This window comes from Lepisosteus oculatus, chromosome 2, assembly GCF_040954835.1.
Source record: "Lepisosteus oculatus isolate fLepOcu1 chromosome 2, fLepOcu1.hap2, whole genome shotgun sequence".
NCBI lineage: Eukaryota > Metazoa > Chordata > Actinopteri > Semionotiformes > Lepisosteidae > Lepisosteus > Lepisosteus oculatus.
In genome coordinates, this window is record NC_090697.1 from 26596316 (window position 1) to 26611362 (window position 15047).

A 15047-nucleotide genomic window follows, 5' to 3' on the forward strand; every position below is an offset into this window, starting at 1 on the left:
TTCTTATGACGCCACAAAGCTTAAATTCTTATTGGTTTGTAGAACAGGCGACATGATAGGGCGACGGTGTAAAGGAACTGTGTGCTTGTACATGTGGGTCTTCAGTGGTTTTACGGAAAGATGGGGAAAAGAAGGCAGAAGAATCAAATATTTAACAACTTATCCAAAAAACAGAAAAAACATCTGAAAGAATTTGGAGAGCAGCATCCATTTCACGATAAGTAAGAATAATTGTTTTTTTTATATTTAAGCTCGTTAAACAGGTCGGTTCAGGACCATGTGTTTTGTGTTTACTTAGCTGCTCTAGCCTGGATTTTCGTTGGCATTCGTTTTTTTATGAAGTATATTACTTTTCGTACAGCTGCAGACGATCTAAACATTTTTGGTTTGATTTTTATTCTAGTGTAAATGAAAAGGTGGAAAAAACGCAGGTCGTGGAATTGGTGAGTTGAATTGATCAATTTATACTTAATACTTATTATCCATCAGTATTGTAGTTTGGTGCTTTGTATTTGCCATCCACACTTGCATACATACATTATAAACAAGCAGTTTATATTACGTATATCTCAAGGGTAGTAAGGTCTGGTCCTGGAGAGCCACGGTGCAGCAGATCTTATAAGACACCTCTACAAAAGAATACAAGTCAAGTCTGCACGGTGTTGGCATTTCATTGAAGTTGATCACTAACCAGTTTAATCACTGAGTGGTTAAACTGAAATTGTACTTGATGTTAAGAACATGATTATTTAAAGGTTTCCTACAAAACCTCCTGGACTGTGGTTCATCAGGTGTCACATGTATTCTCTTCTGTTCCTTGCAAAAGTAATCACACCCTTGTGCAGTTTTCACACTTTGTTGCTTTAAAGCTTGTAGTCACGACACTTTAAAGCAGCAATTCATATTTGTTTTGTACACAAATACAAACGCCATCATTAGCGAAAATCAAAAAGAAATAAATAGAAAATATGAAAGAAAATGGCAAAGTGATGCTTACATAAGAATTCATTCTGAATGTCCACATTCAGGTGTTTGAATTAAATTGTTAAAAAGTGTATGCATCATTTTACACTTTCACAAAATGAGAAATGATAAGAATAGTTTGAATACTTTTGTGAAGTTTGTATATAGGTGAAGATACCCACGGCTTGGAGTTGTTTTGGGGTATGCTCTTTATTTGTTAAATAGTCATGCTAAAATAACAGTGGTCTAAGAATACATCTTTCAGTATTCTGAGTAAAATCAATTTCATGGTCACTGTCATGTTTAATGCTCTTTCTTCTGTATTAACATAAACTGATTCAAAAATACATCTTGGAATTATTTTGAGAATTGATCCTCTTTTGTCTGCATATGCCGTCATTTTCCATGGATACTCTGAGATAATGTTTGTTTTATACAGCTTACATGATGCATCATCTTAGGCTGCAAGGTTAAGGTACACTGTTTCTTAGGAGCATCTAACAATCTCCAGTTAAAAGACAATTGTAGAATAACTGCAGACATTCCAGTCAGCCACTGTGGTACCTAGATATATTAATTACCATGCTACAGTGCTTCTACTTTGACATTTTTATTCCAAATCTTCATGTGTAACTAATTGGGTGCCTCAAAAAAATAATAAAGGGGATTGTTTGAAGATTGGTCTCTAACAATATATTCCTTTGCACCTTTTTTGTTATGAAGTACATGAACACCATTTGTTTTATTATTGCATCGAACTTATTCACCTGGAATTTATCCAGTGTAATCTGGGGAGGCACCAAAGCCCCTCTGGAGAATGGACGGTAATTTAGGAGTGAGGAAACTTCCCTAGCATGTGAACTGCATCCATTTCAGCCCGAAAGTCCAGAGCAGTCCAGTGCAGAGAGCGATGTGGAGAGTGAGCCTGAGCAAGAGTCCGCTTATCAGAAGCTGCTGTCCACACTGAGCACGGCTGCTGAGGAAGCCGAGGAGAGCGAGGGAGAAGACAGTGAGGGTGAGGAGGAAGAGGAAGAAGAAGAAGAAGGAGACTCGGAGGATGAAGGTGAAGTTGAGGCAGAACCACTGTAGTCTTGTTTGCAACAGAACTTGTAAACTTTGAGCCAAGGTTTTTTTTTTGTGTAGCAGCGACACTTTCAAAATGATGTGTCCTGCCTCATGCTGAAACCTGGAGCAGTTAAGCCTTATTTCTGCTGCTTTTTGTCAGGGACCGCTAAGCTTGCTAGGTTTCGGTAAGGAGGACTTCTTGGTGCCTAGTGATATTTTCTCAGCTGCGCCTAACATTTTCTTTCTGTGTATTCCATGTAAGAAAATGCAACTTAGACAAGGTGTGTTGTCTGTTTGGTACAGTGCAGTTTTATGAAAGCATGCCAGAGAGATCAAATTCCTTTGCCAGTTGTGATGGTGTAAAAGTAACACTTGGCCAAAGCAATAAGCTGAGGTGAAGCTGGAAACTAGCAATGAAAGAGCGATCTTAAAGACAAATCTGATGTATTTCTAGCAGAATTTGATCTTTTCTGGGTTCTTTTCAGAGGTTAGGTGTGACACAAGATATTTCTCTTTGTCAAGCTTTTATTCAGTCTCGGGGTCCCTAGAGTTTCTTGACTAGTTTTGTCAACAGTTTTCATTTAGTTCCTGTATTCTGTCGATAGAAAACAAATAAGCTTCACCAGCATTGTAAATATCACAAGAACAAGTAAATAGTGTCATTCAACAGGCTTTGTTTACTGTTTGGATTGATTGCACTAGTCCCAAGAGGTCTTCAGTTGTTCCTTTTACTGTTTGTGATTCACTGGCAATCAGATGTTGAAGACTAAAACCACTAAAAGCTTCTACTGAATATAAAATCAGTAATCTCTCTGAATGTTGCACCCTCTATTAATTTAATTAATTGAGTTCTTGTTTTATCCACAAATAATTGCTGAAATTTTCATTGTAGATTTGTTTTCATGCTTCTCTTAAATAGTTCAAAGTTAATAATATAAAAATGATTTTGCATTGATCTGTGTAGGTGCGGCTTATAATCAGTGATTTATAATCATAACGCTGGCTTCCAGGACTGGGAGTGCGAACGGCACCTATGTGATTTAGCCTGTTAACTCCAGGGTCTTTGCTGGAATTCAAGCCTTTCCTTGGTGACTGTGACAGGGGGAGAGAGTGAAGAGGTGAGCGAGGAAGAGTGCGAAGGAGAGAACGAAATAGCACAAGAGCCGGGGGAGGATGTGGAGCGCGAGGAAGAAGAAGGCGATGGTGATGGGGCAGGGCCGGGGACAGCGGAGGAGTTCTTAGACAAGCAGCACGAGTCCCACTTCAGCCTGGAGACCAACTTCCTGGCGGAAGGAGAGGAAGGGAGCTCGGAGGCTGCAGTCCCGGAGAATCGATCTGACGGTCAGTGAGAGCTGAGGGCGTGTAGACCCGGCTCAAGCAGCTGTTCTCCAGCATCTGAGAAGCACTACAAATTTTCACATTTAAAGCAGGTGGATTGTGATTGTTGATATAGAATACATCTGAATACATTTGTAGAATGATGTTCTATAGTATTGGATACTTTTTTTATTCAAAAATAAGTTTTCGAATTGTATGGTCAACATTGACATCTTGCTGATGCTTCTTTTAAATATTGTAATGTATATTGCACAGACATGGCAGTCTTTACTTAAAACATTTTTAAATACTTTTTTGTTTTGCCTGAACAGATGCAAATAATTAATCTTGGTAATATCCATGTTCAATATAAGGGTAACTAGTGTGTAGGAATGGCAGCAGCACCTGAATTGTTGTCAACAACAACTTGAATTTTTAAGAACACAAGAAAGGTTTCAAAAAAGAAGGAAGTATTCTACCTCTCTAGATTTTTCAGTTGCTGGTATCTAAGGATGGTATCCTTAAATTTCACTTCCTGAAAGAAACCAGGATACTGGCTTGAAGAGCATGACTGGTTAGTTTGTCTCAGCATGGCCCTCTTCCCCCAGCAGACCCCTTTGTGCAGCACTTCGATACCGAGCTCACAGAGGAGGAGGTGAAGCTAATTTCTTCAGGGACTAAGACGAGGACCCAGGCCAAGGTAATGACCGTTTCAAATTCAAAATTAAAAAATGTCAAGGTTCAAGAGTTCAAAATGAATCTCAGGACACATTAGTGATATGGTGCAGATAGGTAATGCAAAGTATTCATTGAAGTCCCTATCTTACCCCTTCAAGGTAGGTAGGTTATTTTCATATCCATTGTTACAATGGCTTATCGGGCCACAGCTTATCCTGGTTACCTTGGCTTTAAGCGGATGAGGGAGTACGGGACTCCTCCCCAGGCATGGGACACCTGTCTAACAGAGCAACCCCCAGCAGTTCAGGTCCCCATTCATGCACCTAGGTGGACTGGAGCAATAGGGGTAACGTGCCTGACTCAAGTTACAACAACAGCGTCTGTAGCTGGGACTCGAACCCGCAACCTGCCAGTTCAAAGTCTTACCCATTACACTACACTGTTTCTCAAGAATGATATAAAATGAGAAAGAATGTACATTATGTAAAATATTTAAATATTGTATTTTGACAACTTGTCTGGTATCTGTAGTGATGATTTCAGCTCCAGGTTCCTCTGGTTCATCATAGTATCCACTGAGAAGAGACAAAAGGTGTCTCAGATAAAAGAGACCATTTGCCAATCAGGGTTTGCTCCTGTTTGTCATTGAAGAGTTTTTTCAAAGTGCTGTTGTGTCAGTGTTCCCTGTGCAGTAATTCAGTAACTTCAATTTCTTGGATTCTTTTAATATTGTTTGAATGCATCACTGTCAGATATGGGGGGGGGGGGGGGACTTAAACTACAGTACCTTACCTGAACGAAACAGAAAACATTCAGAACTGTAAAACAAATAATTTGAGAAATATTCCAGCCACTTTGTTTTGAGTAGCTTTTTCTGCAGCTGTAGGTATGTGGAGGTTTTCTGCAGCTTTCCAAATTACAAGTAAGTTGTAATTAATTTTTATCTGTTAGTCCAGATTGATTTAATACATTTTCTACTATTGTCTGCTACCTTGGCTGCATATGGTACTGTTTGTGCAGGCATATACTCCTAGTTCCATGTTAAATGGGTACAAATCGAAAAGGCATACGAGTGAGACATGACCAGTCATACAATTGTGGTTTCCTAGATTGCTGAAAGCTTCATTCAGAAGGCTCGGGGAAATCTTAAAGACGGGACAAAACACCTCTGAAAAAGTTGCAGGTAGCTCAGTTGCCCTGCTGTGTGAATTATCCCTCTTCCTTTGCGGCTGGATGTTGACTGTGACCTTTGGCAGCTGCGATCTGGCACTAAACCAGACCGTGTGAAGGAAAATTGCTTACATTACTCAGTGTGATGGATGTGTCTTTCTTACCTGCAGTACATCCTCATTATCTGATGATCAAGTATTACCGCTGTCAGAACAGGCAAGTCAGATTTAATGTCTGATTTATAAGACACCAAAGTACCAGAAAAACAACAAATGTACCATAAGGGGATTGACAAACAGCCTTGCCAAAGAGAGAACAAGCAATGAGCCATGCCTTGGTATTAAGGGGTGCCTAACATTGTGTGAAAGTGTACATCCAGGTAAACACTGAGCCTAAAATAACATGAGAGCCCCTGTCACCCACAAGATAGATCTCTTATGGTCAAGCAAGCCTGCATGGATCGGAGTTCTCCTTGGAGAGCTGGACGTACAACATGTGAAGTGTTTAGGGGAGAATAATACTGTATTTAGCTCTATTCAGAGTGTACCAAATTTCATCATAAGACATATGCTCTAAAATGTATATATATTTTTGTTTTTTTGTTTTTTTGCTTTTTCAAGGTGCTGTTTTGTGTATAATTTATTCAGAATTAATTAGAACAGGTTATCTTATCAGATTGAATATTTTCAGCTTTTCTCTTGTATCTACATGTTGCTTTAGGCATCATACAAATTGTCAGTCTTATCTCCTGCCCCCTTCCCTGACCACTTCCTGCTGAGCCAGCACCACACAGGCTATTAAGTTGAAGTTGGTCTGAGTTCTCACTTGGCTGATAAAACAACCAGGAGACTGACTAGGTGCAGCAGGGAAAAGGGGTGTTAATTTATAGCTTGATAGAGGGGATGAGGACTGATTCAATTAGTCATAATCCTCAGAGGTCATTGACAAGGTCAACCAAGTGAAATTCTTCAGCATCAGCAGTAAATCACCATCCTGAGGACATGGGTGGAAACTAAGTGGAAGTTAATTTATAACTGAGAACAGGAGGCACTTCTTTACACAAAGGATTGTGGGGTTATGGAACAAGGCTATCCAGCCATCTTGTTGAAGCCCACACCCTGGCTTATTTTTAAGAAACGACAGGACAAGATACTCGAATCCATAAGATACTAATTACCGAACAGGCTAGATGGGTCGAATGGCCCCCTCTTGTTTCTGACCTCATTTATTTGTGAATAAACTTGACAGGTTGGCTCAGAGTGAATGGGCACGCAGTGTGATTGGGTTCTTTGTCCTGTCTTGTTCCAGTGGCCAAGGCTGGGAACCCTGGTCTGCAGTTCTGGTCTGGAGAGGTATAGCTCGGTGGGCTTGCCTGGTGACTTTGGCTTGCCCCAGGCTCACCTCCACGGGTCCCTGGAGAGCAACTGGGCAGAAGTGAACAAGCCCTTCTTGCCATCGCAAGTTTCTTCAAGGGGCCTCAGCCCCCTTCAGCAGGAGCTCCTGGCCCTAATGGCCACTTACCGGGACGTGTACTTCCCAGAAAGCTCACATGTGAGCGAGGCTCCGGCGGTGCGCACTCTGTACTGCCTACACGCCCTGAACCACGTGCTCAAGGCCAACTCGCAGGTCCTCGCGCACAATGCCCAGCTGAAGGGCCAGCAGCCAGGCTCCGAGCTGCAGGAGGAGCCACGCGACCAGGGTCTCACGCGCCCGAAGGTGAGTGATGGGTAAACCCTCTCTGTCCGGGAGCAGCGTCTCTCCATTCGGGAGCGAGATCAGCAGATGTCTTTCACTGGTGTGTGATTTTATGGTGCCCTCCGCAAATTTAGGCGATAGAAGATCTCTTATTGTTTTTGAAAATCCCGTGGTTTGAAATTGGATGATTTTTTTGTCGGATTTCTCCATGTGAAAAATGCACATGTGACTAAAAACAGTTTGAAATCATAAAGTTTCAAAAATGAAAGTCAAACGCAATTATGATTTTATTCTTGTGCAAGCCCCTGTCATATTTGGCGTGTTATATTTTCTTGTAGGGCCCATATTTTTGCAGAGGTCTGAAAAACTGTACTATACTACAGCTTTAATGGGTTAATAATCCAGTGACTCACTTCCTTGCACATATTGCAAATAACATCACTTTGATGTTACATTTGTGATGACCATTTTGTGGTTTCACTGAGAGCCTTCATAGAGTATTATGATCAGGCTCTTGGATCATTGAATGACTACAAGTTGAGCAAGATGGTGACCATTGGTCTATTCTACTTTGCATCCTGTCTCAGCTTCTTATTTTTTTTTTATTTGAGAAATTATGAGATTTCTATTAATGTTAATGGAAACAAAATTATTAGTGAATTTCATTATGACCGTGAAGAAGAGAGGGCAGTGCTACTCCCTAGCCTCTCTGTATGCTGTTTCCAAGGGTTTGATTAGTACTGTAACAGCTTTTAGCGCGCTGAGTGAGTTACAGTAGTGGCATCGCCCTCTTTGAATCGGTGTGGCTGAGTTATCCCCAGTCTGGGGAGTGACTGGGATCGTATAGCAGCAATGGGCAGGGAGAGCTGCATTCATGGCATTTTACAGTCACAACACAAACAATTTTGATTTAAATCTTTTTGTCAAGTTTTTGAAAGGCTGTCCGTTCCTAATTGTGCCTCTCACTCCCGTCCCCACTCTCTCTTTCCCTTCCAAGGTTCTGATCCTGGTGCCATTCCGGGATGGAGCTCTGCGCGTCGTTCAGATCCTCATCAGCTTGCTGGAGATGGCGGGAAAGAAGATGGACATCAGCAACAAGAAGAGGTTCAAGGACGAGTTTGGGTCGGACCCAAAAGACAGGCCCCCTAACCTCTCCAGACCGGATGACTATCACGCAGTCTTCTCCGGCAACGTCGATGACCACTTCAGGATCGGTGCGCCGGCTCTCACCTGTCCTTCCTGGGTCTTCTTTTCGCTGCTCTGATTTAATTAAACTGCCTTATTTAACCTTGAGCAATCTGCACTGTGGTGGCCCTGGCTTATTTGCGGCAGTGTTTAAATTAATAGTAAAAATGTTTGAATTGATGTCGTGCTCTCTGAGCAGAGGTTACTTTTACACTTGTTTGCAGTCAAATAAAGATACACAGATTGATGTAGTTCAGATGGGTAGCTGCGTCAGCATGCGTAGGCTGCAAAGGAACAAGTAATAGCTTTTTTCCATGCTGAAAGGGAAGAAAGAAAACACAACATTTCAGACGTGGGGCCTTCTTCAATTGTGAGCCTCACACCTGACACACCCTCACACCTCACTCACAGGCCCCACAGTCGAAATGTTGTGTTTTCTTTCTTTCTTCTCTTCAGCATGGAATAAACCTATTACTTGTTCCTACAGAGATTGATGCCTGCATTTGATGTACTGGTGTCCTTTTTTCAAAGATGTAGTCTGTTGTTGGTGCTGTGACCCACCTCAGTAGGATTGCTGTGACGGCAAGACGCAAGCTTGCCGAGCTAACAGATGTCTAATGGTGGGGAATAAAGAGGCCTTCTCTGTGTGCCTTGACAGCTGCATCTGATCCACTTTGGCCTGTCTGGTGTATGTGTTCTGCACTGTCCTTGCCTCCCTGCCCGTCATCACGCTCCTTCACTTTGCCCTGTCAGGCGTGGCCATCCTCAAGAAGAGCATGCGTCTGTATGCCCCCTTCTACTCCTCCGACATCATCATTGCGTCCCCGCTGGGCCTGCGCACTGTGCTGGGCGCCGAGGGAGAAGCCAAGAGAGACTTTGACTTCCTTTCCTCCATCGAGCTGTTAATCATTGATCAAGCCGATGTCTTCCTCATGCAGAACTGGGAGCATGTGCTGGTAGGACTGACGTTCCCGATTCTCTCTTGTGCTCCCTGAAGTGGCCAAAGAAATGTAACATATTTGCTGGAAGATATCTATGATTTTAGTGCATTGAGTGTACAGCAAATGACATTAGTTTGACAGTGTTGGGAGAGGACCCACGGGTCCTCTATAAAATAATCACACAAAAACCTAAGGTAGTGTGCTGCTTTTTGCACACTGATAAAATGCCATATATATTCTTAAAATTGTTAAAATCTAAGTTTAATTTAAACATTGAAAAATCATTTTCTTAAAACAAAACTACAGACGTTTTGTAGTATGATGTATATAAAGAATAGATTCAAAATAAAAGTGTTTATATTTAATGAATATCTAAATATAAGATGTCCTGAATTTGTTTTAAAAAGCATCTGAAGATCATGTCAGATATTTGATCAATTAAAGATTTAACTAGTTTTTGTCCAATTACCAGGGCTCTTGAAGCTCTATTCATAAGTAAATTGTCCTAGTTCCTCGATGCATGTAGTATGTCTGCTGGGTGTGTAACATCCCTCTCCTTGTGTGTGTGTGTGTTTCAGCACATAATGAAACACCTGAACCTGCAGCCTCATGACTCTCATGGGGTTGACTTCTCTCGAGTGCGGATGTTGAACCTCAACAACTGGGCACAGTACTACAGGCAGACCTTGATCTTCAGTGCCATACAGGACCCCCAGATCAACAACATCCTTACACAGTCCTGCTTCAACTACAGGGGTCAGGTCAGTTCAGTGGCACCTTCTGGGCACACCAGGCTTGGGTCATCAGATGCTTCTGTCTGTTCATCCATCATCAGCTATCGCTGCTTATTCCTAGTATCTTCTACCGCAAGCCGGAGACTGTTCTGCAAGTGCAGGGTTTGGACACACGCGTACAGGGACAATGTAGAGAGACTAATCCTAGACATCATGTCTTGGGTGGGAGCAACCTGTATCACCCAAAACATGCTAACTCCTCACAGAAGGCAAGGCAGATCAGAACCCTAGCTGCTGCTCCATGCTGCTACCCGCTACACATTGCAGTCTTCCACAGTTCCCCTGGAAATCAGTTGCCATGTTTCCATCTCTCCAATCCTGCTATATTCTGATTTGTCTTCTCTGTCTTGAAGTGCCTCTTCTGCGCTAGTGTGGGTTCAACTTTTACTTGTTCCTCAGAAACACACTAATTTCTTACAGCTGTTTCTTTTTAAGGTTTGTGGTTGTTCCTCGGGGATTGATCCCAGGACCCCAGAGCTTGTGAGCCAGCAATGCCACTGTATCACCATGCCACCCTCAGTTATATAAAAAAAATGATACTATCAGTGTTGTTAATAGAAAGACAATGACTGACACTTCGCGGTAAATTAATAAAATTTGAAGCCACATCATGGCATTTAAAAAGAGATTAAATACACGTGTGAGCTAACCTTTTTATCTGTCTTCAGGTGGCGGTGAAGAATTTGCCTAAAACTGGGTCAATTTGCCAGGTGCTAGTGCAGCTGCCCCATGTGTTTCAGAGGCTGCATGCTGATAGCTTCATGGATCAGGATTCCAGGTCAGTCTGTTAGGGTTTTACCAACTTTATTCTGTCAGTGTGCAGTGCAGAGTTTTGAAAGCTAGGTGGCGCTACTTACCACTTATTTTTCATCCATAACCAGAAAACTTTCCTATCTGTCTGATTATTATTGTGAATTGATTGGTCAGCAACATGGATGTATCAGTATTGCCATGCAGCTCCTTATCCTGTGTTAAAAGTTCCTTTTATGAGATTCTTTTATTCACAAGGGATTGAAACACAAACATGTGAGAGGGTGGGTGTATTGAGCTCATTTTATTTCATGAAATGACTTCACCCTTTTTAGTTTGAAAGACTGAATGATGGTAAGTGTGACAGCTTTTATTGTAATTTTTGTATTTTATTTTCCTACAGAAATGTCAGATTCGTTTCTTTATCTTCTTTAATAAATCCCTAGGATCTAATTTAATATTGCTACTGTATTTATCTTCACTTATTCAAAATCTAAACATGAAAAGACTAATGTTTCCCATAGTTTGAGTGTGTGTCAATATGTGGGGGTTGACAGTATGGCTAAATCTGACCTGTGTTTCTACAGGTTTCAGTTCTTCGTTGACAAGATCCTGCCACAGTACCGGGATGCGGTGATGTCTCACACTCTCATCTACGTGCCCTCGTACTTTGACTATGTCCGTCTGCGCAACTTCCTGCGCAAAGAAGAGATCAACTTCACCAGCATCTGCGAGTATTCCAAGAAATCTGAGGTGTCTCGTGCAAGGCACTTCTTCCAAAAGGGAGAAAAGCAGTTCCTGCTCTTCACTGAGCGTTTCCATTTCTACAAAAGGTGAGCATGGGAGCTGCACACTTCTCTACGTAGATCTTGCATGATGAAGCCTTACTGGTAGTTTGCTTTTGCTTTTCTGTGAAAGCATAAATGACCCACTTTACAGCTGGGATCTCCAATCCTGGTCCAGGAGAGCATCAATCCAGTTATTCTTATAGGTCATCATGAACCAGAGGATCTTCAGCTCTGGTCCTCGAAAACCCCAATCATGGTACTATTATAGGTCATCCTGAACCAGGTCCAACCACAGCAATATGTCATGCTACAGTTTACAGCTCACTGACCTACAACAAAATTGATCTTGAAGAAACTCCAAATTCTGCTGTGAGGAAACCAATATAATTTTCTCTTAATAGACAAATAGACCAGAGGTAATAAACAAACAAACAACACTGGCACATCATCTTAATAATAAGTAAATTAAGCAATAGAGTATAACATTTAAGATTGGCATTGACAATTAATTGAATAGGTCAAATGCTGTTTTTAATAATAATGGGCTACACAGTCGCACAGTGGTTAGCATAGCTGTTCAGTTCCTTGGGTGCTTCTGTGTGGAGTTTGTATGTTCTCCCTGTGTGTTCATGTCGGATTCCTTTGGGTGCTCAAGTTTCCACCCACTGTTCAAAGAGTACTGGTTAATTTGCTTCTGTAAAAATTGGTCCTGGTGTGAGTGTGTGCGTGTTTTTGTCTGGGTGTGCCCTGCGATGGACTGGCGTCCCATCCAGGGTGTATCCTGCTTTGCACCAGTTACTTACCAGGATAGGCTCCAGTTCTCCTGCTACTCTGTATTGGATAAAATGGTTAGAAAATGGACAATAAAATAATTTATTGGATGCAAATTTAAAGATTACGTAAGTACAGTATTAAAGTAATGATGTATTTAAAAATTCAGTCTTTGCTTGAATATCTTTGGGAGCATTTGTTTTGGTGAAACCTTGGCAGTTTTTTCACTGTGAGAATGGCAGTTCACTGTTACCTCCACCCACCTTTCTTTCTGCTAAAGAAAAGGAATTTCTCCCAAAGTATTGTCATTCTGTTGCAGCTGCCATTCAGTCTGTGCTTATCTGTGTCAGTAGGATTTTGTAGGCGTTTTTGTTGATCTCTAACATTAGAGAATATATTCTTGTCTTCATAAAGGCAGGAATACAAATACAACTTTTTATTTGAAACCAGTTTGATGTTTTACAAACCGATGACCTTCATACAGATAGCCCTGATTAAAGAAAAATGTATTCACTCCACAGATCATTGTATATAGTATTAACTAATATGAAATATATTAGATAATATTGTCCATATTGCTGCATCACAGAGTTATTTACTAGAAGGGAACTCATGGATGATATGGGGCTTCTGTCATAAATTGGATCAGATGAGAAGTGAGAATTTGCTTCAGTGGTTGAATAGGATTTGTGGTAGGCCAGATTCAAAGTTGTTGTTATTGTGTAAGTCAAGCACAGACTTTAGCCATGGTAAGCACCCTTACTTAACAGTGCTATGGATTGTTATAAACTGTAACGAACAGTTCTTTCCGGACCCTATGCGGACGACACAATCCGACGAAGTGGGGGAACACTGGGGAAACGTCATGCAGGAAAACGGGGCTGAAGACAGGGGGGCGTGTCCAAGGTGCGCTGGTGCACGGGGGAGGTGTGGCCGAGGCGAACAATCCAAGAGTAATCCTTAGGGAAAATCCAAAAACACACGAGAAAGTCCAAAACCAGGAGATCCATCAGAACAAGAATAAAAAACCACGAAGACCGGGTCGGAACCGGCGGACAGGGACAAGGAACAGGGGTTAAAACCTTAACGGGACCAGGCGCTTCCTGGTCCCGGACTCGCACGATATGGAAATCAGATGCAGAGCCCGGAAGAGCGTCAGCGCCTGGCTTTTAAGGTGGGCTGGGAATGGGGAGCAGGTGCATAGAATACAGTTTCACGTGAAAGGGCTGGAGCACCCTTAAGGAGGGGGGGACTATAATCGTGACATAAACCAAGTCATCTGGACTTCCTTTTCATCTGAAAGACTTCTCCTACAATTTTAAGAGGGACAATGGTTTGGAAATCCTGGTCCAGAGGCAAGAGCGCCACCTACAGGTCGACTAACGCCCCTTGCGGGAGCAAGCTGACCTTCCAGGAGCCCCCGACGCAGTTCTGACCAGGTCAAGACATGCTCACCTCCGAGATCAAATGTGATCAAAGGTGAAAGACCTGCTGTCTGGTCAATAAAAGTCTGACTTTCGCTTGGCTGGTGTTACAGTGTTACATCCCTACAGTTTTTAAAATATTTAGCCCCTCACACTATTCTGCAGTGGGAGCCTCGTTTCCCTCTTTGACGGGGCTGACATCTTTGAACAAGAAGTTCAGTTATTTTTTTTCTCGTTTGCTCCAGGTACACCATCAAAGGCATCCACAACCTGATCTTCTACGCGCTGCCCACCTACCCCCACTTCTACAGCGAAGTGTGCAACATGCTGAAGGCCTCGAGCGGCGGGGAGGAGGCCAGCTGGACCTGCACTGTGCTCTACTCCCGCTACGACACGCAGAGGTTGGCCATGGTGGCCGGGGCGGAACGCGCCGCTCAGATGCTGCAGTCTAAGAAGTCTGTGCACTTGTTCATCACGGGGGGCGACGAAGCCCCTTGACCGGGGATGAGCAGAGAACAGCCGCCTCATCCATTCGTCTCCTGGGAACTTCAGCACAGGCAGGTTGCCCGTGACCAGAGAGCTGATACTTGTGGAATTGAAGTGCTCCGTGTCGCACAACTGCAGTGGTTTCTGATCTTTATGAAACCCAGAAGGATCAGAGCTGTTTTCCATCTTCTTCACTGCACACTTAGATGCTTAATTCCGTAAGGATTAAATTATGCTGAAAATTTTTTTTCTTTTAAGGCTTTTAAGGAGACCGTTTTGTTTCGCCGTATATAAAAACATTAAAACCTAAAAGACTTGCTGAATGGGCAAAAGAAATGACCATTAAACCAAAAATGTTCAAAACCTCCCTCTCCATTTGCACATCACCACAACATACAATAGACGTGCATACTTTCTTAAACCTGCCTCCAACGACACGTACAAACAGACCAGTTTCACAGCTCAGTTTCTAAGATGACTTAAGAAGGGTGTTCATTTATCTTAGTCAGGCATTGCACGATCAATGCCAATGAGTTTTCAGAGCCAGTGAGTTGATCTTTGTTGTGTATAGAGAGCTTCATAGCTAAAGTCGAGTCAGTGCTCGTGTGAGGGGAGCATGTTTAAACTGAAAAATGTGGGGTAAAGGAGGTTCTTTCATCGCACCTACAGACTATTCTTCCTTTCATAACTGTGGTTTATTATTAACAATCTAGACAATTTGTCACAATGTGCAACAAGTCATCAGTGAGGTGTTCCTATAACAGTGGAAAAGAGAAGCTTTCGTTTTTTTGTTTCTGGCTTGCCGAAACTCTCCAAAAAATCTTTTATTTAGTCTCGTACAAAAGATTTAAACTCATCCTTGTGATTTCATTGTGCCCTCTTAACATAACGCAGAGAAACTAAAAACAAATTAATAAAACTTGTATTCAAGACCCAAGAAAAGAAATACCTGCTCTTCAGCAGCAACAGTCACTCCTTGAGTTTAATGTAAGATCTGTCCCTTAGAGCCTGACCTCTAAA

General features: G+C 42.2%; 1 protein-coding gene across 2 annotated transcripts; it reads left to right on the forward strand.

Annotated features, from left to right (window-relative positions):
* The first annotated feature begins 63 nt into the window (after window positions 1-63).
* On the forward strand, window positions 64-14390 carry utp25 (UTP25 small subunit processor component). Of its 2 annotated transcripts, none has more exons than XM_015357388.2 (12): window positions 64-221; window positions 404-443; window positions 1840-2026; window positions 3130-3369; window positions 3954-4045; window positions 6502-6909; window positions 7886-8102; window positions 8827-9029; window positions 9593-9775; window positions 10477-10586; window positions 11146-11391; window positions 13787-14390. In XM_015357388.2, exons 1-12 carry the CDS (start codon window positions 121-123, stop codon window positions 14037-14039), a joined length of 2280 nt encoding a protein of 759 aa, XP_015212874.2. In that variant the 5' UTR covers window positions 64-120; the 3' UTR covers window positions 14040-14390. The 2 variants fall into 2 exon arrangements, with proteins under 2 accessions (XP_015212874.2, XP_015212880.2); XM_015357394.2 differs by having other exon boundaries at window positions 3957-4045.
* Window positions 14391-15047: the final 657 nt, after the last annotated feature.

Coding starts and splice junctions, on each gene's coding strand:
- utp25 (XM_015357388.2), top strand. CDS start 121: ATGGGGAAAAGAAGGCAGAAGAATCAAATATTTAACAACTTATCCAAA. Junction 222..403: donor CAGCATCCATTTCACGATAA/GTAAGAATAATT, acceptor TTTTTATTCTAG/TGTAAATGAAAAGGTGGAAA. Junction 3,370..3,953: donor CCCGGAGAATCGATCTGACG/GTCAGTGAGAGC, acceptor CTCTTCCCCCAG/CAGACCCCTTTGTGCAGCAC.